Raw genomic sequence first — 21,644 nt, 5'->3', positions numbered from 1 at the left:
GTGACTGTGGCCCCACACCACCTTTCTGAACCTGTGTTTTCTTCTCTTCTCTCTGAAGAATCACAGTGAGGATCAAGGAAATTTCCAGGGAGACACTGCTTGTGAGGATATGACAGACATGGATGTGGATTTGGGCCCAGAAAATGATGCATAACAACCGCCAGGCAGGGTCTTGCTGACCCTTCCCCCAACTCAGCACCCCGGGCACACTGGAAAAGCACCTTGTGTTTCTTAGTTTATCCATCATGTTCACCTTTATTCAACTTTCTCTATCTCAGTCTCCACTGTCCCACCTTTGCCCCCATCACCCAGGGCCAAAGCCTCCTTCCCTGGGTCCAGAGCCCTCCCTCCCTCCCTTCCTCCCACTCTGGGCAGGGCCCCGGTCTGGAAAAGGGGGATCCCTGGCTCCCAAAGGGGTTTCTGTCCCCCCACCCCCTCTGCAGCCACCTCCCACTCAGAGCTGCCATGTCTCCTGCCTCCCCAACCCCTGTCCCAACCTCTCTGGCCTGGACTGGAGCACGTGCAGACGACTATTCTCTGGAATTTCGGAGAGAGGAAGTGGGACGATCCCCCACTCACAACAGCACTGAGGTCAGAGGAGTTCTCAGGAAAGAGTGACTCTCCCTGGGGGCTCTGAGGGAGAGAACCCTCAAGCATAAGCATGAGGAAGAGACTGGACCCTGGGGGAACGTGGGGAACGGGCTGGGACAGTGAGTGTGATGCCCCGCTCCCGGGCTGGGAGGTAGCGTAAGGCTTTGTGGCCAGTGGCCCCTAGGAGGCATCCAACGATTCCAGGGTAGAAGCCTCATTCGGGGCTTCCAGCCAGTGCCCCTAGGCCTGCGGCCACAGACATCTGGACTGCGGTGAGCTCTGCTCAGCCTTGATCGGCAAGTTTGGCGGCCTCGCGTTCCAGCTGGCGGCACAGCTCCACGCGACCCCGCAGGCACGGCCGGGCCGCGAGGCGGCCCCAGCTGGTGGCTTGAGTAGAAGTCCGCGCGTCCAGCGCCCGCAGCAGGCGCGGCAGGTCTTGAAGCAGGCGGTAGCGGGGCAGGGCGCGCAGGGGCGGAGGAATGTCGCCTTTGGCGCAGAGGCGACTGAAGTAAGCGAGCAGCGGCAGCGGGCGCGGGGCGGCGCGGAGCAGGGTGTGCAGGGGTGCTGCGCGGGCATCCGGGCCGCCGGCGGGGCTCGGGCTGGCGCAGCTCCACAGCAGCAGCACGGTGCCCCGCTCCCGCGCCACGCGCGCCCGTGCCGCCCAGAGCCACGGCAGCGGGCCCACGCGCGCCACCCGCGTGCCCTCCCACAGGTCCACGATCACGTCGCGCCCGCCGCCCAGCGCGGCCCGCAGCAGTTCAGCCAGCGCTCCCACCAGGCGCCGCTGCGCCTCGGAGTCCGCCACGTGCAGGAGCAGCACCGGCCGCGCTCGACCTGGGCCTGGGGGTGGGAGCAACAGATGAACAGGGTGGGGGGCTAAGGGACAGCCCAGCCCTTTCCTCCCAGGCCTCAGCGCTACATGATAGGGTTAACTCCACCACCACCCCCTTTCTTCCTCTGCGCTGGGGATGGGTACCCAAGGCAGCTTTAGCCTACAGGCCTATAGGGCGCCTTTGGGCTAATTAGATAAAGGTGCCCAGGAAGAGAAGAGGGCTAGGGCGCCAGGTGCAGCGCAGGCTGGATTTCCGCTCCACTAGCGTCTGGCCTAGAGACTGGTGCAGTGAACCACCTGCAGAAGGACCTTTGCCCTGCCTTAACCATTCCTTCCCCCTAGGGGGCATGAGACTCACCGCCTTGGGTAACAGAGAGGGGGGTGCAGCGGCAGGGACAAGGCTCTTTCGGAAGGGAGCCTGGGCGGGGGAGGGATGGGGGCAACTGGCCTAGGAGCCAAGGAAGTCTGAATCCCCAGGTTACCCCCAGTGAGCTTACCTGACAGTGGGCGCTGGCAGGTGAGCACCAGAACAACACCCAGTAGGGTGGTGAAGGCCAGCAGTACCAGGATCAAGAGCCCCAGGAGCCTATGAGAGACTGAGCCAAGAAGGGTGAGGCCAAGCCCGGCTCCTCAGTGCCCAACCTCCCTCTCACTCCCCCTCCCCCTCCCAAGAACTCACCATCCGGACACAGGAGGTGCTTCCAGGCAAACTGGACATCTGACCTCCACACCTGAGGGCACAGAGCCCCCCAATCCCTGTAAGCCAGGGTAAACCCTCCTCCCAGGGGAAGTTGAATAAGGCATGGGGATAGTGAAGGGGAATCCCCCTGGATAGGGAATTCCTCCAGCACAGGGTTTGTGTCTGGTCCAGCTCTGGCTGGGCACAGAACAAGGTCAAGAGTGGCAAACTCAGAAAGTAAACCCAGGGACTTCCCTGGCGGTCCAGTGGTTAAGACTTTGCCTTCCAATGCAGGGGCTGCGGGTTCAATCCTGGTCAGTGAGCTAAGATCCCACATGCCTCAGGACCAAAAAACCAAAACATAAAACAGAAGCAATATTGTAACAAATTCAATAAAGACTTTAAAAAAATGGTCCACATCAAAAAAGAAAGAAAGAAAGTAAACCCAAAGTTAACCAGAGCATCCATGAGGACGTGGAAGGCACAGGCCCTGACTGAAGTAATCAGACACCACTGAGCTCCAGCCCATGATCACCATGCCTGAATGTGGAAACAAAGCACCAGGTTTTCTGATTTTTTTCAGGAGACGCCAGAAATCAACTTTTTAAAATGTGACATCTCCCAATATTTAAGTGGTGGCAACTAATTCCAATTTTGAACACCGTGCTGGCCAAGTCAAACATTTTTATGGACTGGATTTGCCCCATGTGTCACCTGTGGTATAGATGACAGGGGAGTATATGCAGCAGAGTGAGGGCAGGATTCCTTACCAGGACACAGCCCCCTGGCCTCAGGAAGGGAACGATGAGGTCTAGTGTCACTGAGCTTGAGCCCTGAGTCTGTGGGAAAAAAGAGCAGAATGACTGTCCCCATAGAGGTAGATCTGGCTCTGTCCAGCCCCTGAGTCTTTGCCCATTGCTGTGTTCCTCCTTTCTACCCACCACCCCTACCCAAACCCTACCCAGGCTTAGGGCCAAGTGCCACCCCTGACAAGAAGCCTTCCCAGGCTTCATTCCCAGATCCCGCTGATCATTCCCAGATCTGAACTGCTGCACAGATAAACATTAATCAGGCAATCAGGCACTCGTCAACAAACATACTCTGGGTGCCTACTCTGTGCCAGCCCCTGAGGAGACAAGGCGGGCATGGACATTGTCTCTGTCCTCTAGCAGCTCACAAACCAGGAGGCTAATTATATGCTGCCTCCCTTCTCTGTTCTGCGCACCTGAAGGGGCAGCTTGTCCATTGGAAAGAACGTAAGCTGTAGAGTCAGGAGACCACAGCTAACAAAGTCAGGCTTAACTATTGCCTTTGTGGTTCCTAGCTGTGGGATCTTTGCATGGAGAGAGACTTCCTTTCTCCTTGAGCCTCAGTTTCTTCATTTGTGTGTGATAGATAATAATCCTTGTTTTACTGGGTTACTGAAAGCATCAAATGGGAATATGCAGGTGAACCCTCTTTATAATACAAAGTACAGGGACTTCCCTGGTGGTCCAGTGGGTAAGGCTCCACGCTCCCAATGCAGGGGGCCCGGGTTCCATCCCTAGTCAGGAAACTAGATCCTGCATGCAGGCAACTAAAAGTCTGCATGCCACAACTAAGAGTCCGCAGGCCGCAACTAAGAAGTCTGCATGCTGCAACTAAAAGATCCCATGTGCCGCAACTAAGACACGGCACAGCCAAAATAAATAAATAAATAAATATTAAAAAATACACAGTGCAATGTGTATTCATTTAGTAGTAGCAGCTGTTATTACATTGTGGACTCCTTAGAGGCAGACTGTGTTATATACTTTTCTTGTATCTCCCAGGGCCTAATACAGAGTGGGAACAGAGTAGGCACTCAATAAATGCATGCTGAACTGACTGCCATCTGTCTACAGGCAAGGATGTGGCTTCACCCTGTGCTCTGGGTGCTGGTTAGAGAGTTGATCAGTCTCCACCCTTTGGGAACACCCTCCACCACCTACCCCATACCCCAGCCCTGCCCCAGACCCCATTCTCCAGCCAGCTGTGAGCAGGTGCCGATGCAGTGGCTCTCAAATCGTGGTTAAACTCAATGACGTTCTCAGCCCACAAAAATAAATGAGTCCATGGATTTAGCTCTCAATTTTAAGTTATCCCACATGACTTTGTCGTAAATCTTAAGCATGGTTTCGACTTAAATCTTAAGCATTTCCTACCACCTGTAGGCTTGGGAGCCCTCACAGAATACAAAACAAATAAACAAGCTGCATGTAAGTAAGAAAGAACTGAAACAAGCTAGCTATGCTTAGTCAGCTTGGTGCTGTGGTTTTGCGGATATATTTGATGGTGGTTTTTATGTCAGATACACAGAAGAGAGTCTGCTAGTCAAACTGCTGTTAGTTCACATGATAGAGTTAAATCTGTCAGTAGTTTACAGTATTCTGCGAAGAGCACTTCAGCTTCCTGGGGCTCTGCCTCCCAAAGATAGAGAACGTCTGCCAGGAGCCTTGTGGAGGAAGGCAGGAGAGTAGTGGTAGAGGACAGCTGGTTCAAGAGAAGGCATCAATGTAAAATGTGGTGGGAGTTCGAGTGGGCCAGAGAACAGCTGGGAGTGGGAGGGCCAGTCTCTTGTCTCTGTTTATCCCTGTAGGTTCAAAATCAAAAAGGATTAGAGGGACTTCCCTGGTGGCGCAGTGGTTAAGAATCCGCCTGCCAATGCAAGGAACACGGGTTCGAGCTCTGGTCTGGGAAGATCCCACATGCTGCGGAGCAACTAAGCCCATGAGCCACAACTACTGAGCCCATGAGCCACAACTACTGAGCCCGTGAGCCACAACTACTGAGCCCACTCGCCACGACTAGAGAAAACCCACGCACAGCTACGAAGATCCAACACAGCCAAAAATAAATAAATAAAAATAAATTTATAAGAAAAAAAAAAGAAAAGGATTAGAAACTGCTCCATTGAAGACCCCAATGACTGGCAGAGGAGGCAGCTGAACAAAGGCTGGCCAAGTAAATAAATAACCAGATGTTGTAAGAGATTTGCTTGCCTCCACCTGCTGTGCTCTAATCAACAGGTTCTAGTGGGGGCCAAGCCCTGGCTAGGCCATACCTGGCTGACGTTGTACACAGGGGGCACCATGCTGTCCTGCCCCAAGCCTGAGTGGCTCCAGGCAGCACTGAAGGTGGCGGGCATCCTTGAGGAGAAGTGAAGGACCAGCTGCTGGGCCTGGGTATCCATGCTCACGTTCCAGGATGGGGCTGCCAGGGGGTAGGAAAGGGCATCATGTAATAGATGATGGTTTGTGGGAGGTGATAGAAGCCAGGCTGCAGTTAACAGAGAAGTCAGGGCAGGGATAGAGTTTGGCTTTGCCGCAGTTGCATGAGGGTGAAATGGTGGGAAGGGGTCCCAGCCAGGGTCACTTATTGGCTCACCGAATGTCTGGTGGGGGCATTCAACGTGGCTGCTGTTTCCAAAAGAGAACTGAGAAATCCAAGAATGGCAAGTCAGCAAGCTCCAGGCACCATGCACACCCTTCCCCCTCCCGTGTTGCCCATGCTTGTACCTTGAAGCAGAGCTGGGGGTGCAAGTCCACCTTCTCCAAGACATACCACTGTGGTGGGAGAAGGGAGTTAGGGAGCAGGGCCCTGGGCCCCAGCCCTGCCCATCCAGGTCCTAGGGAGGCCATCTCACCCCCTCTGACTCTCGAGCCGTGGCATTGGGGACGTCTTCGCAGAGGGTGTGCCAGCCCCGCCTCTGGCAGAGGGAGGCGTCCAGCTTCAGTGGGCAGCGGAGTGTCAGGGCCATGACCATCTGACTGTGCTGGCTGTGGTCAGTAAAGTTCACCGACTCCCAGAAGTCCGAGCCATCTGGGCAGGCAGCAGGGGCAGAGAGTGAGGCCCAGGAGGCCTGAGCCCCATCCCCAGGGCATCGGGAGATGATATTTGTGAGGGAGCCTGGCACAGCCCTGGTCTGCCTAGGTGCCTGATAAACGAGCATGCCTCCTCCTGTCCCTCCTGTTGCCTCTTCTATTTAGCTGTCTCCTCTCCTTCCTGCACCTCCATTCTGGCCAACTCCTTGCTGCTCCCCAAACTCCAAATCTTCATATCTTTGCTTATGTTCCTCTCAGAATCAGGAATGCTTTCCCCTCCCTTCTCTCCTTTCTAAATCCTGCGCATTTTCTGAGCCCAGCTCAGATGTCACTCCCTTTAGGAGACCTTTTCTACTCATTGACAGCCGTCATGGGCTTCTCCCTCCCCTGAGTTCACGCCTTACAGCCTATTCCTTAATTACAACCCTGCCCTGGACCATAGGATACTTTGAGCTGTTCATTTGTCATGTTTGAGAATCCTGTCTCTGCAAGCTGGGCTCAACAGTATGCACAGATGTCACCAACCACTTTCGCATATAATATTGAACTCCAGCCTCATAAGGAGTTGGAAAGTGAGGCAGGGCAAGTATCATTAGTTTACAGATGAGGAAACTGAGGCTCGGAGAAGAATGAGTGGCAGAGTTGGGATGGGAGCCCAGGCCCTCTGGTCCACCTTCTTAGGACATTACCTCCTGGGGTGGATATTTCTGAACAGTGCTAGTACAATGTTCAATGCTCTGATTTATTGGCAGGCTGATTGCTAGACATGGTAGCCCATGACTTGCCCCCACTGACTCCAGAGAAAGTGCCTGCATGCCTTCTGGGGACCTTCTCCAACGCAGGTGTAGAGGGTGTGCAAGTGCGTGTGTATGTGCATGTACGTGCACGTTTGCGGGGGAGAGAGAGACAGAGAGAAGCTGTGCGTGAGCAAGAGTCACATGAGTAGCACTCACAGGCTTCAGGCCAGCTCTGGAAGGGACACTTTTTGTGCCTCACGGTGTCTTCTTGCAGGTAGGACACCTGTGGGGACAGGGGAGCAGGGAAGAAGGGTCAGAGGAATGGCTTTCCCTACATCACTCAGACTTGAAACTCATTCTGGCTTGACCTTGCCCAGATGCAAGCTGCCTGAGCTGGCAGGGCACCGAGGAGAAGAAGTGTGGGGTGTGGGCAATGGTGGGTGGCACTTGGCACTCAGGGAGGAACCCCAGACTATAGAAGCAAGATCAGTGGGTGAGGGGCTGAGTCCTTTTTTCCTGGAGAGGAGAACATATCCCCACAAAGAGGCAAATCATGAGGTCCACATTCCTCAATTTTGGCCTTCCCTGGCCTCCACTCTCAGCGATTCCTAAGGCGCTGAGTGTCCCATAGGGCCCCTCCCTCTGAAAGCCCAACACCCAATGTTATCCCCCTGGCAGGTGCTCCCCGCTCCAGGTCTCTGCCTGCACCCTCCCTTTTGTCTCCTCCTGGGTGACAAGGCCTCCGCCTTTCCTGTCTCGCCCAAAGGAGTCTTAATGCTAGGCACCTCAGTCTTACAAGGAGAGGAGGAGGACTTCCACGCAGGGCTAGTGGGGATGAGACTTCTGGGGCCATATGGAGCCTTGCAGTGGCCACGAGCCCCCACTGTGACAGCTCTGAACACCCAGTGAAGGCAGCTGTCTATCCTGCCTCTGTGGGCTGAGGCCGGGTCTCGACAAAGGCAAGCTGGGTCTGGGTGGGGCTGAGGTTGGACTCACCCCCAGGAATGTGCCATGGTCAGCAGGACACCTCCATCCCTGGCACTGTGTGTGGCTCACTGTCAGGCTGGCACCAGTCTTCCCTAGCATCTCGTTAACACCAGCCCTTTTAAAACCTGACTTAGTGGAGATATGCTTGACCAATGGTGCTATCTGGGTGGCCTAGGAGTGAAGCCATGGACCACCCACACCTTCTCCTCTGCTCACCTCGATGCACAGACAGGGCAGAAGGAATTCATAAGGCAGGTCTACAGTGCAGCCCCCAGACACAATTTTCTGTGGACAAAGCAGCAAAGGAAGAGAAGAAGAGGGGCCTGAGAAAGAGCAGAGGCACCCTAGAAAACGGCAGGAGAAAACTGGGACCTTGGTCACCACATACCCTACTTTTCCTCTTATCTGAGACATCTCTTCCTCTGAGAAATTTCTTCTCAGGGAGTCTCTGCCCTGTAATCTGACCATCTGCTCTAGGTGTCTCAATATATGGAATGAGGGGAGTGGGGAGGAGATGGGGAAAGGAATACACATTTATTGAGTCCCTACTATATGCCAGGGAGGGTGCTAGGTGCTAGAAGCACCAACTCAATTAATCAAATGCTAGCATCATGGTGATCTTGGGAGGCATCATCGCCATTTTAAATGTGGAGAACTGAGGGACTCGGGTACAGCATCAGTCCCTTCAAATGGTACCAACTGTATACAAGGGCATCCGTGACAACTGGAGGTTGAGGTGGAGTGTCAGGGCCTAGGCCGGAAGAATAGGGGACATCTCATTCTCTGAGGAGCAGTGACAAAAGGGAGGGAGATGGAAGGGTACCAAGACAGATGTGACCATTTTGTTATTTTCTCAGGAGAACAGCTTCTTGGGGGAACTGAAAAGTCCTCTTAATGCAACCTGAATCTCACTGAGGGTCCTCTCACTGGGGGTAAGCGCCATATCCATTTCTCTGCTAGGCATTCATGGCTGCCCCAGGTCTCTGCCTGCCCTCTCCTTCCTCTCCTGCCAGGAGACAAGGCCCCCTAGTTCTCTGCCTAGACCAAAGAAGTCTTCATGTTAGGCACTTCAGACTTGTAAGGAAGTCTTGGACAATCACCACCTCTCTCTGGGACTCAGTCTCCTCATCTGTATAATGGGTAGGTCCTTTCACTCCAGCCCTGTGTGATTTGGCTTTTACAGGCAGATGGCCCTCCATACCTGGGCATCAAAGGGACGGCTCAGCTCCTCACACTCCAGTGCCCACTGGTGGCAAAGACGCACACTGACCTCAGGGCCTGGAGGAATGGTCACTTGAATAACCCGTGCCTCAGGCAGCAAGTCAAAGGAGAACTCAGGCCCTGGGGAGAAGGGGGACTTGGTGGCCTTGTCTTTTGGCCTTAGCACAGGTACCACTACTTGGCTCCACCATCTCCAGTCACACGATGTGCCTACCTCCAAGCCTTTGTGAGCCACGTTTGGAGAGAACTTCCCCTTTCTCTGGATCTGCAGGTTGGGTTCTTTTGGAACGCAGCCCCTTGTGGGAGGTGTCTGGGGAGGGGACGGAGATGTGATGGCCCTTCTCAGACAGGCAACGGCTACTTAGCAGCTTCCTCTGCAGGCAGAGAGCAAGGCTGGGCTGGCCTCAGGCCAGGAATCAGGAACTCTGGCTTCTATTCCTGTCTCTGGAATCCAGGGCACCACAGGCGAGCTGCTCAACCTTTAAGGCTCAGTGTCCCTAACTGTGTAATGGACAGAATAGTCTTCTTGAGTCCACTCTTTCCAACTCTCTTTTATGGCTGGAGAACAGAATGAGAAGCCAGAAAGAGAAGGGCTGTGGGGTATAGGGAAGGGCTGGAACTGACAGGGAGAGTACCTGAGCAGATGCTGGCATCGTGTGCCTCCTACAGAACCGGAACTTGTAAGACTTTTTGGATTTCTGCACCAGGAGGTGCAGCCAGTCCCACTGAAGACCTGCACAGGGAATGACACATTTACTATCCAGCCCTTCACGGCCCCTCCGCTACCTGGAGATGTGACCCAGTGTTGGACAGTCAGTCATTTTAGATCAGGGAGGGTAATGATCGCAAACTTCTTTAGTCCTAAGTTATGATACAATCAAAAAAGCTTTTTCTCTTCTTAAGTAGAGAAAAACTATGTATATACAAAGACGTTCATGGTAGCATTATTTATAACAGTGAACAATTAAAAACTGTCAATTCTTAAGCAGTGTGTGGGCATTTAGTATGCCCCAGGCACTGAGCTAGGCAATGAAAATGTAGAGTTGAATAAGACAGATCTTACTTTACAGATAGAAGGTAAAAATAGTAAACTCATAGAACTAAACCATTTTAATCCCAAGAACTGGTACCAGCTGAAAGGAGAAACACCTTCACAAAACGATACAACTGAACTCACAAATATCAATCATGGTGTGTGCCATTTTAGGAGGGCCTAATTCTCTGCTGAGGTTGACAACAGGACAAACATCTCTTCTAGTAGGATAAGTTTTACTAGTGTCAGTCTAGGGGCCCCCCCAAATTCCCCCAATTCCAATCTCCACTAAGAATGGCCCAAAGGACTGTTTCTCATACCCGAAGGATCTGACACCAGATGCAGGCACCAACAGCAGGGACAGTGGCAGAGCCAAGCACGCCAAGGCTTTGGGGAGGGGGGAAAGGCCGATAGGGTATGGCGAGGAATCTGGGCAGACCTTCCTGTGAAAGATGAAAAGGAAATCAAATGGTAAGGTCCCAGGAGTTCCCTCCTGCCTCAGAAAAGTTGGACTTGAGGCTGAGCTCTGCCACTTACATCCTGGCCGACTGAGCTGGGGCAAGTTACAGACTCCTCTAAGTCTCAGCTTCATCATTCATAAAGTGGAGCTGCTGTCAAGATCAAGTAACATAATGCGTGGGAAAATGCCTTACGAAGTATAATAAAATGTACCCTAAAACAGGAAGGATCATTGTTGTATTACTGACTGCTGTGGGACCAATTAAGGGAGAGTGCCTGGAGACTTACCTGGCTCTCATTTAATCCTCCCCACAGCTCAGGGACAGCTGTTTTCATTGTATAATCATTTCTACCGTGCTCCTATACCCCTCAGAAACCGTGCATGGCCTGAAGTCATGCATGGAGTATGTGGCAGAATTACAACGCAAATCCAGGCTCACCTTGTGTTTTTTCTTTGATACTATGCTACTTCCCAGGTTGAGAACCAAAAATTAGAATGGAAGAATGGGGAAGAGGAGCAGGGCAGGGAATGAGACTCACCAGTGAAACTGTCATCCTGAAGGCACAGGGCCCAGTAGGGAAAAGAAAGGACAGAAGTATAATTAGTAGGTATTCCCACGAGGAGCATTCTCCCTGGGGTCTTTGCCTCACATCACCTAATTTCGGGGTCTGCAGAAGCCAATAGCCCATCCACTCTGGCTCTTTTCTTCCCAGCTCCACCCTGCCCAGGCCCTCAGTGCACCAGGACCTTGACTATCCATCCCTTCAAGACGATGTAGAGAACACACTGAGGCTGCCACCAGAGCTCAGGGACTTGGGTAGCAGGAAAGGACAGGCGGAGAGTGGGGAGCTGTACCAGCCTGTGCCAGCCAGATGTCCCCACCCAGCAGCAGCAGGCACACCTTACCATGTGGGAGGCCAGCAGACAGAGGGTGCTCCAGCTGGGAAGGTAGGGGCAGCCAATACTAGCAGAGGCAGACAGGCCAAGGAGCAGCTGGACAAGAGGCAGGAGCAGGGCTGCCAGTCCGGGGCTCCCCATGGGCTTCCGAGGGATCAAGGTATCCAGAACATGGCTGCGCCTCCTGAAGGTGGGTGGCAGGGCCTTGCCGTGCAGCAGCAGGGAGTGCAGTGCCAGCAGGAGCCCTCGCCTCAGCCTGCCCCTGTCCCGCCCTGCCCCAAAGCTCCTCCTCAAGCTCAACCAGCCGGCCAGGCCACATTCCTTCTCCTCCAAGTGGAGGGACTGAAGGACACTTGCCCCCCAGAAAACCCTACTCCCCTACCTGGAGGGCAAGGGGGCTCCTGCTCTGGAAGAGAAATAACAGGCAAGAGGCTGGCACAGGGTCAGGGGGATGGATGGCGGCTGCACCCACTTCGTAACTCCTCCTACTCCTGCAACACCCTGCAGATCAGACCCGCCCCTTAGCGTGCTCCTGGCCTTGAATCTCCCCTGGACACGTGCTTCATCCTCTCACTTAAAAGACTGACAGAGCCATGAAGCACTTCTCTGTAGTGGGTGCTGGAGACCGAGGTGACTGATGCACCACTTAGAGGTGGGCAGAACAAAAAAGCACGTAAACCTCACATGTCCCCCTGTGCATCCTGGCTCCCACCTGGCTGACTTTCAGGACTAGGGTCCAGCTTTCTCTCTCTACCCGTTGGCCAGTTCCAGCACTTCTGCCAAAGGGCCTCCAGCTTCAAGGAGCCACTCATCAGTACAGTCTGCTCAGGAAGCCCCAGGTCTCATAGCTGAGCCCTGGAGCTGAGGGAGTGGGCCCCACGCATTGACCTGGTTTCCTGTGGTTTCCGATGCTGAAGAGGCTCCATTCTCTGCGGGGACCCTCCACGTCGTCCCATGGCTTCCTCCTACTCATGGAGCATTTGAACTGCTTCAGCCCTCACCTTGGTGACACACACCGTAGAAAGTTTGGGGCACACCTACTGGGTGAAGGTATCTTGAGACTGTTATTATCCCTCTGCACTTTCAGTAGCTTGATCATACCTATCTTTAGGCCAATTCTAGTTCTTAAGTCTTTAGGTCCACTGTCTAAAGACCCCATTGTACCCATTATCCTAAAAATACCCTCTAGCTTTTGAGTTTCTTAGAAAGACCCTTTCTTATCTTTGTTTTTCCAGTGCCTAGCAATGGATGTCGTGAAATAGGTGCTCTGTAGTTGAATAAATGTAAATTATGATGTTTCATCTAAGCAGCAGTTTATCTATTTCACATTTCATAAGCACTTTCATATTTGATCCTCCTAACCACCTTACAAGACAGGTGATAATTATTCATTTCATAAAGAGAGAAATAAGGAAGCAGGAAGGAGAATGATCTGGTCAAGGTCTCTAGCCCAAGGAGCTCCAAATCTGCCATCCTCTCACAGTTCATTTCTCTTTCTACCATCCTTATGGCCTCTCCTCCCACTGCCTCATCCCCCTCTGCTTCTGGGAACCCAAAAGGGCCTGCCTGACACAGTTCTGTCTTTTGACCTTGAAGTCCATCACTGCAAACAAATCAGTAAGACGTGAAGGGAGAAAAGGGTGGTCTGGCCATACTAAAGACAGGTTAGGGAGTCTTCCCCCTAAATTTCACCTAGCCCACAATGGTTTAGATCTATACCGATAATGTGTTTTCTAATGCTGGGGGCGTGAAGTGAGAAACTTGGCTCCATTCTAGAATACTTTTCTCTTTTGACTCCTTTTATCTTCTGATTTGATTCTCACAGTGAAAATACTTGGTTAACTGCTCCCTGACCCTGGCTAAGGTATGGTAGGAGAAGCAGAAAACAAATAACAGACACATACACACGAGAAATAAAGAACAGAAAGGGAAGAAAAGGACCACATAGAAAAGGCAGAGGAAGAAAGTAGAAAGGGGGAAAGGAGAGAGAAAAGGAGGTCTGTATTTTATTGTTTTGCTAGTTTATTGTGGAGCCTGTTCCAAAAAGGATTTAAAGTAAAAAGCACAGTGGGTAAATTCCAGCACACCCTGGGGAAGGGGGAGGGGGTCAGATCACAATTTGCTGAACTCCTATTATCAGGCTCTGGGCTGTGTGCTTTGCCCACATTATCTCATATTATTGGTACTACAACCCTTGAGGTCAGTCTTACTAAACATCTTACAGACTTGGAAACACTGGGAAGATTAAGTAACTTGTCCAAACAGAAAATGGAGAGCTGAGACTCACCCCTGTGTCTTTCTAGCTCTTTCTGTCAGAACACACTGCTTGGGGAGATCTGTGGTTTCTGGGCCCTGTAGTCCACAGAAGTACTAGAATGAGGGGACTTCCCTGGTGGTGCAGTGGATAAGACTGCGCTCCCAATGCAGGGGGCGTGGGTTCAATCCCTGGTCAGGGAGCTAGATCCCCACATGCATGCCATAACTAAGAGTTCTCATGCCACAACTAAGGAGACCACCTGCTGCAACTAAGACCCCGTGCAACCAAATAAATAAATATTTTTTTTAAAAAACAGATGTCATGAAGGGCTTTAAAAAAAAAAGAAGTACTAGACGGAACAATGTGATGAGTTGGTAGGATTAACAACGTGGGGGGGGAGAAACTGTAATAGTTGGAAAGAAAAAAGGATAGTAGGTCTTACGGGAGTGAGTCATCAGTGATCAGATTTCTAGGAGAGTAGGGATTGTTTGGCAAGTGTCAACAAGGGGGGAGTGCTTCTGTGGCTGGAACAGGAGGGGGCCAACTGGAGTAAAGGCAACAAAGGTGTGTGGTAGGCCTGCAGCACAGAAGTCCTGTCCTTTTGGAAGGTGGCCAAGGCCTATCTCACCTGTGGTTTGTGTCTGAATGAGCTGATCCAGACTTCACTCTCCAGTAACCTTTACGTGGGGAGCAAGCCAGGCGCTCAGGAGGTTTTGGCAGGCCCCTACGCGTGCTCAGGTAGACAGGACACTGTGGGGTCCTTGGGCAGCCATTCTTCCTGACAAAGCCTTACCCATGCATGGACGCTGAATGCAACAGCGTCTCCAGGCTCTTCCTGTAATGCCAGATTCCCAAGGTCTGTTGCGGCAACTGTGCCTACTGTTTGGGCACCCTGGGCAAGAAGGTCCAACAAAACCAAGAGTACACAAGTGTTCCTTTCTTATTCCTGCTCTTCCAGAAGGGATCAATCTCTAGAATATCGATGCAAGAAGTTATGCTTAAGAGAAGAGGAAGGGACCCCCAATCTGAGAGGGGAACACCAACACTGCTCATCAAGGGAAGGGACTTTGATATTTATTAAGCACCTACTATGTACTATACAGTTTATATACATTATTTTATTTAATCCTCACAACAACCCTGGGTGGTAGATGCTATGATCCCCATACGTTAGATAAAAACAGAGGCTCAAATATCTTGCTCAAGGCAAAAGGTAGCAAAATGCCTGGCTAGATTTCTAACCTGAGTCAGTGTAATATCAAAAACTGTTCTTTCCACTATACCACACTGCCTTTCCCATAGACTAGATGCTCACTAAGGGTTCTTCCAAGGCCTACACCCTCTAGCTCTGTATACAAACATCAGGGATTAATAACCATTCCTCACATTTGTATAGTGTTAGGGTTCTTAAAGCACCTTCTCAAGATTTTACCTCATTTGATCTTCAAAACAATCCCGTGAATTTGGCAGGGCTGATCTTGGTACTTGAACTTGTCTCCTGATCCAAATACAGTGCTCTTCCCACTAAATCAAGATCCCTTTCAAAGGGGATCTTGTTTACTTCAGGGAATACTACAACCATGAGGCAGGGGGAAAAAAAGCTTGGAAAGCCCAAAAAGCAGAATCCCAACAAGCCAACAAGCAGAAAACTAAAATGAACCAAACGGCTCTCTTTTCGTGTTGACAATAATTTTCGGAATGGGTCTTTTCTTTTTTTAATTTTATTTATTTTTTGCTGCATTGGGTCTTTGTTGCTATGTGCGGGCTTTCTTTAGTTGTGGCGAGTGGGGACTACTCCTCGTTGTGGTGCCCGGGCTTCTCATTGCGGTGGCTACTCTTGTTGCAGATCACGGGCTCTAGGCGCGTGGGTTTCAGTAGTTGTAGCGCACGGGCTTAGTTGCTCTGTGGCATGTGGGATCTTCCCGGACTAGGGATCGAACGCATGTCCCCTGAATTGGCAGGCGGATGCTCAACCACTGCACCATCAGGGAAGTCCCTTCATAATGGGTCTTGAAAAGCACTACAAGACTGTAAAGTACCATTCCAGTAATCAAATAAATTTTAAATTCTTTTTTTAATAATTATTTACATCCCGGTTCTTTAAAAATCAGCAATCTGTGCCTGGTGCACGTAACTCCATTACCCACTCATTTCCATCTGCACCTCTCTGCTATCCAAATCCTACCCTTCACTCTAGTTCTTTGCTCTGACTTTAGGCTACAATAGCACAAGTTACTTCATTCAGTAAATTCAGAGTGCATGATGCACATTAGGTAAAGAGCAAGGGGTGAGGAAAAGACATGTAAACTAGTAATTCTGTCAGTAGAAGAGATAAAATTAAAATGCCATGTGAATTCAAAGAAAGAACCCTCACTCCTTGAAGTGAAGTAGCCAGAAGGCTCCAGAATTACCGTATAAAACTAGGTCTTGAAAGATAAGTAATAAAGAAGTATAAAAGCAGAAAAGGAAAATTTTTAAGGAAACTGGGAAAACATGGAACCAATATCGGGATTCATAAGAGGTTTTCCTGACTGAGACAGACAGTGTGTGACGGACAGTGTCAGGAGATAAATCAAGAGTGATGCACTGGAACCACACTTTGGAAATGTCTGAAAAGGATTAAGGAATTTTGGTTGTTCAAAAAATAATGGCACATCGGGCTTCCCTGGTGGCACAGTTGTTAAGAATCCGCCTGCCAATGCAGGGAGCAGGGGGTTGAGCCCTGGTCCGGGAAGATCCCACATGCCAAGAAGCAACTAAGCCCATGCACCACAACTACTGAGTCTGTGCTCTAGAGCCCACAAGCCACAACTACTGAGCCCACATGCTACAACTACTGAAGCCGGCACACCTGCAGCCCGTGCTCCGCAACAAGAGAAGCCACCGCAACGAGAAGCCCGCGCACCACAACAAAGAGCAGCCCCCGCTCGCTGCAACTAGAGAAAGCCCGCGCACAGCAACAAAGACCCAACGCAGCCAAAAATAAAGAAAGAAAAGAAAAAAATATGGCACATAGTAGGGACTTGATGATACAGAGCTGTATTCTTGGTATACTCACTTGCACACAGGGATGCAGGAAGAGGAATGGATATGAGGTAGAAGGCAAAGAGTTAAGTTTAGGACACACTGAGTTTGAAATGATAATCAGGACATCTAAAGGTTGGGTACCTAGAAGTACTGCCAGTACCTAATAGAGACTGAGTACACACCTAATGTTTTTATTTTTTATTTATTTTTGTTTGTGTTGGGTCTTCGTTGCTGCACGCGGGCTTTTCTCTAGTTGCGGCAAGCGGGGGCTACTCTTTGTTGCGGTGTGCGGGCTTCTCATTGCGGTGGCTTCTCTTGTTGTGGAGCATGGGCTCTAGGCTCGCAGGCTTCAGTAGTTGTAGCGCACGCACTTAGTTGCTCCGTGGCATGTGGGATCTTCTCGGACCAGGGCTCCAATCCGTGTCCCCTGCATTGGCAGGCGGATTCTTAACCACTGCGCCACCAGGGAAGCCCAACACACATCTTTCATGTAATAAATATGTACCATGTCAGACTTTTATGTGTGAAAGGGCCTTTAGTTCACAGATCTCTTTCCTTTTTTTTTTGAGGTATGTGGGCCTCTCACTGTTGTGGCCTCTCCCGTAGTGGAGCACAGGCTCCGGACGCACAGGCTCAGCGGCCATGGCTCACGGTCCCAGCCACTCCGCGGCATGTGGGATCTTCCCGGACATGGGCACGAACCCGTGTCCCCTGCATTGGCAGGCGGACTCTCAACCACTGCGCCACCAGGGAAGCCCCCCACTTCTATTTTTAACTTCTCTGCTCCACACCAGACATACTGTGTTCATTAGTTGTTTCACATGGATATTACGTTTCACCTAGATTGCAAATTTTTTATATGCAGGATACTTTAAAATTCTTTTGGATACCATAAAACAGTATTAGACACATAACTAACACTGTTAACACTGAATGATAAACATGAATATCCAACCAAAAGACGAACCCATAACCCAAGCTGGATAAATGAGAACGGACCATTTGAGAGGTGGAGGTTAAATGTATGGCCCACAGTAGTTCCTGCCAATCAGCTGCAGGGTTGCAACTATGACTTAAGTTCCCTATGTCCAGTTCACTTCCCCACCGCCACTGCCAGGTTTCTCGGGGAGCCTCTACGTACCTCCTAGTGACTAAGGCCACTCAAACAACACACTTTTCACACTCTATCAGATGCCGAACACAAAGCACAGGGGGGACAAGGCAGTTGTAACTTTATTGAGGTTCTTTTTAATTAAAACGCTTCACAGTAGAGACCACAGCCTGCAAGGGGAGCAGCCTCTCAAATGTTTCCTGCCCCATGACTCATAGATTGAAGCAGAATGTGATTTATTCCCTATCTCCTCCAGTCTCGGTGGCTAAGGGGTGATGGATGGAAGCAGAGAGAATGACCAAAAAGAGGCAAGGATGAAAAACTCAGAAGGATCTCAACTTTAACCAGCTGAAATTTGTTTCACAGCTGCTGATCACCCAGTTCCACCAACCAGGAGTAAATTAAACATAGTTTTGCTACCAGCTGATGGCAACAGAAGGAGCTTTGCAGAACTTGGACCTAGTTTGCACTAGTTGTCAACATCGCAGCTGCCAAAATCACCGAAGGAGGTTTTAGAACAGCTCCTCTACCCTCTCACTCCACTGGATGGGAGGCCCAGGCTTCACCTCACACAGTAGTTCATCAAGCAGGCTTCATTTACGCTTCTTCTCCTGTGTGCTGGTGAACCAAGAGTCTAGGAGCTTCTTGCTGTAGTATAACTGCCAGGCATGCACTTGGACCACCAGCACCAACACCAGATACATGACGGACACGGCAGAAAAACCAAAGAGGAAGCGGTAGGCCTTGCCATGGCGGTAGAGCTGCTGTGCAGCAGGGAACATCTCCATGCTGCCATATATGAGGGGAGCGATGGAAAAGAGCCCCATGCTGATCATGGAGAGCACCAGGTAGCTAATGTTGTTGCGGGGGAAGGAGAGGAGGCCCAAGAGGGAGGGCACAATGCTCAGCAAATAGGGGTACTCCCACTGATAGGGCATGGCCACCTGATCATGCGACAAGAGCCTCAGGTGCCCCACGCTCATCTTGGCAACCAGCAGCAGCCATATGACCAGATGCACGTAGATCAGCTTCTTGATTTCATACTTGAGGGTCACACTGTGGGGCAGAGCAGAGGGAGAAGTACCTTTCATTCAAAATTTTCTGACCACCAACTCTATGTCAGGCAACTATACTGGACACTGGGAAACAGACGTGAATAAGGTATAGTTCCTGCCTGGAGGCTGGGAACAAGGTACACAGGAAGAAAAAAGCAATTAGAAAACGAACTGGAAAAACTCTAGTAAATCTATGTTGCAAAATATATGGAATCACAGGAAGGAGTAATGAATTCTGATTGAGATGAGTTGACTGAGAAGGCTGCCTGGACAAGGGTGTTATCTGAGCTAGGCTCTGAGACGTGGGTGGAGATGGACATTCCAAGCAGAGGTAACAGCATGCAGGCAAAAAGGCATAAGCATTTGTGTTCCAGGAGAGCAAATGGTTGGGTGTGGAAGGACTACAATGTGGTGGAGAGGGGAGTAGCAGGATATGAAGTTGCAAAGACTATCACTGAGTCACTTTAAAGACAGAAGAGTAACTCAGGGCTGTGTTTACAAAGAGAACTCTGGGGAATTCCCTGGCGGTCCAGTGGTTAGAAATCTGGCTTTTCACTGCCAAGGCCACAGGTTCAATCCCCGGTCGGGCAACTAAGGTCCTGCAAGCCCCATTGCGTGGCCAAAAAAAAAAATGAAAGAGAACTCTGTGGCAAAAAAAAAAATGAAAGAGAACTCTGACTGTGGCATAGGAGGATAGCCTATGGAAGGAGGTATTGGCAGCAAGGAAACCAACTCAGGCTGCCCGTACTTCTCCAGCTAGAGTACATTTTTCATCTAAAGTAAGGATATTTTCTCTTATTCTTTGAATTCTCTCAGGTCCTAAATATATCCCTTCACGCCTTCATAGAGCAGAGTTTCTGCTCTAGACAGGCATGAAAACACTGGCTTGAGTTGTGAGGTGCCCTTTAGACAAGGGTCTAAGGATAAGAATAAAGTGAGGTTTCAAAGAGCTTGTCATTCTTTAAAACTGTGGAGAAAAAGACGTGGAAAAGATTCAGGGAAATTTCAATGGATTTAAGTAAAGAAAATCTCTAAAAAATTTTTATTTTTAAAAATATTCATTATAGAAAGTGCAGAAAGGTGGGGCGGGAGGGGAATCAGTCACTTGTAGCCTTGAAGCTCCATGAAGGCAGGGACCAATTTTGTTTGTTTGTCAATAGACTTTTTTATTGAAGGTATAACATGAATACAAAGACCAGGGCTGCTTTCGCTATTCTATCCTCAGGACCTAGCACAATGCCTGATGGGTAGAAGCTCAATAAATATTTGTTGAACGAATAAACGAATGTAGAAATATCCCTTACGTGGAGGGGTTTCATAAAACTCATTTGAGGCAGAGTAAGTCTGGACTTCAAGGTCCAAATCCCCAAAACGACCCAAAATATAACAGCTACCGCGTACTGGACAGACTTATGTGCTACATCTTATGCTACGCTCTTTATGCGATTATTGGCTCACTAATTCATCACCAAGACCGAAAAGGTAGATTAATTTTCCCTTGCCAGATAAGCAAACTGAGGCTCGATTAGAAATCAGGTTCCCGAGATCAGAGAGCGGGGCCAGCATCGCCGAGACACCGGAGCCCAAGCGGGGCCGGACCCCTCAAGGCACAGCGGGATCAATGGGTGGAACTCACAGGAGCTACGGGGCTTCCCGGGATTGGGGGCCGGCCCCGGGCCGTCGCAGGAGGAGGGGACTTGGCAGGTGCGCGAGAGCGGGCTGGGGAGCAAGACCCTGAGGCCGGGCCGGCGTCGCGTCCCAGGCCCTGCGAGCTCCTCGCCTCACTTCATACCTCATCTGGTAGTGCGTGGCGACGCGCTCCCGGTGCTGAAAGTCGCTGCCGTCGGTGCCGGCCGCTCGCGGGCCTGCCCGAGACGCCATCTTCCCTGCCCAGAGCCCTGGAGCCCCTCACGCCGACCAGCTGCAGCTACTAGAGCGCTAACATGCCTGCCAACCCTAAGCGCGCCGCCTCAGCTCCGCCCACCCAACAGCCGAGCGGTTCTGTGAGGACAACTTCCGGCCTCTCTGTCTCCGGAGGACCGACTCTGTAGTCACGTCCCTGCGCACGCGCACACATACGCACACGCTTTTCTTCTAGGCCCCGCCCTGTCCGTCCCTCCCCAGCATTTGGAGCGCGCAGAAAATTAAACCCCAGCGCGTGTTTCTTTTTGCCAAGGTCGTGAGCTGATACTCCAGCCTCTCGAGCACTTACACTTTCTTTAATTCGATTTTAAGACGTCTCTGTTCCCACTTCACAGACGGAGAAACTGATGCCTGGAAGGCATCTGTGACTTTCCCAAGAGCGTGCATCTTTCACACTCAAAGTCTCAAAGTATCTCCCCACAGATTAATCTTTGCAAGAAGAAACGGTAACTTTACAGTGGAGAAACCTGGCACTCACCCCCTTAACTAAGTAATCAAGTTAACTTGCCCAGGAGTGAGACAAACTGACTCCTTATGCCTCCTGCTAATATTGAGGACACAGCATCACTGAGGTGATATTCTTGCCCAAAATATTTAACCTGAATCTAATCATGAAGAGGTGACAGATAAACTCAAATTGAGGGACATTCTACAAAATAACTGGACTATACTTTTAAGAAATGTCAAGGCCACGAAAGAAAAAGAAATTAGGCAGAGGCAGAAAGCAGAGTAGTGGTTGCCAAGGAACGTGGTGATGATGGTTGCACAACTGTATGAATATACTTCATGCCACTGAACTGTATACTTAAAAATCGTTCATTTTATGTTATGTACACTTTACCACAATAAAAAAATACATAAAATAAGAATTTCAAAGTTGTTATCTGAAAAAACTGAAGTATCTTTTTATGTTTGAGTCATTTGTATTTCATTTCCCTGAACTGTGTTCATATCCTTTGTCTATTTTTCTACTGCATTGTTGGCCTTGTTAA

The 21,644-nt window shown here is 50.4% G+C and overlaps 2 protein-coding genes across 5 annotated transcripts; both read right to left on the bottom strand.

The window, feature by feature from the left end:
* Positions 1-365: 365 nt before the first annotated feature.
* On the bottom strand, positions 366-11,518 carry IL17RE (interleukin 17 receptor E). 3 transcript variants are annotated; one of them, XM_060023032.2, is made up of 16 exons: positions 11,289-11,515; positions 10,922-10,937; positions 10,243-10,365; positions 9,525-9,622; positions 9,104-9,263; positions 8,870-9,009; positions 7,885-7,953; positions 6,898-6,964; positions 5,767-5,942; positions 5,639-5,686; positions 5,508-5,556; positions 5,185-5,333; positions 2,873-2,941; positions 2,103-2,154; positions 1,921-2,019; positions 366-1,431 (listed from the first exon to the last, which is right to left on the bottom strand). In XM_060023032.2, the coding sequence occupies exons 1-16, from the start codon at positions 11,418-11,420 to the stop codon at positions 875-877; spliced, it is 2,004 nt and encodes a 667-aa protein (XP_059879015.1). In that variant the 5' UTR covers positions 11,421-11,515; the 3' UTR covers positions 366-874. The 3 variants fall into 3 exon arrangements, with proteins under 3 accessions (XP_059879015.1, XP_059879014.1, XP_059879016.1); XM_060023031.2 differs by having other exon boundaries at positions 5,185-5,556; positions 8,870-9,199; positions 11,289-11,518; XM_060023033.2 differs by lacking the exons at positions 8,870-9,009; positions 9,104-9,263 and having other exon boundaries at positions 11,289-11,511.
* Positions 11,519-17,780: 6,262 nt separating this feature from the next.
* Positions 17,781-20,709, bottom strand: JAGN1 (jagunal homolog 1). Of its 2 annotated transcripts, none has more exons than XM_060023035.1 (2): positions 20,522-20,709; positions 17,781-18,730 (listed from the first exon to the last, which is right to left on the bottom strand). In XM_060023035.1, exons 1-2 carry the CDS (start codon positions 20,608-20,610, stop codon positions 18,268-18,270), a joined length of 552 nt encoding a protein of 183 aa, XP_059879018.1. In that variant the 5' UTR covers positions 20,611-20,709; the 3' UTR covers positions 17,781-18,267. The 2 variants fall into 2 exon arrangements, with proteins under 2 accessions (XP_059879018.1, XP_059879019.1); XM_060023036.1 differs by lacking the exon at positions 20,522-20,709 and adding an exon at positions 20,366-20,510.
* Positions 20,710-21,644: the final 935 nt, after the last annotated feature.

This window comes from Delphinus delphis, chromosome 10, assembly GCF_949987515.2.
Source record: "Delphinus delphis chromosome 10, mDelDel1.2, whole genome shotgun sequence".
In the NCBI taxonomy this organism is placed as follows: Eukaryota; Metazoa; Chordata; class Mammalia; order Artiodactyla; family Delphinidae; genus Delphinus; species Delphinus delphis.
Note: the sequence above shows the minus strand (reverse complement) of the source record. Positions and strands in the feature narration are given on the sequence as shown.

Bases quoted from the DNA above. Each gene is read 5' to 3' on its own strand.
- IL17RE (XM_060023031.2), bottom strand. From the start codon at position 11,420: ATGGGGAGCCCCGGACTGGCAGCCCTGCTCCTGCCTCTTGTCCAGCTG. The intron at 9,623-10,242 runs GTATGAGAAACA...TTCCCTGTGCAG, and splicing joins TCTGGTGTCAGATCCTTCGG to GTCTTCAGTGGGACTGGCTG. The intron at 5,943-6,897 runs GTGAGTGCTACT...CTGCCTGCCCAG, and splicing joins CCAGAGCTGGCCTGAAGCCT to ATGGCTCGGACTTCTGGGAG.
- JAGN1 (XM_060023035.1), bottom strand. From the start codon at position 20,610: ATGGCGTCTCGGGCAGGCCCGCGAGCGGCCGGCACCGACGGCAGCGAC. The intron at 18,731-20,521 runs GTATGAAGTGAG...TCTGCCCCACAG, and splicing joins GCCACGCACTACCAGATGAG to TGTGACCCTCAAGTATGAAA.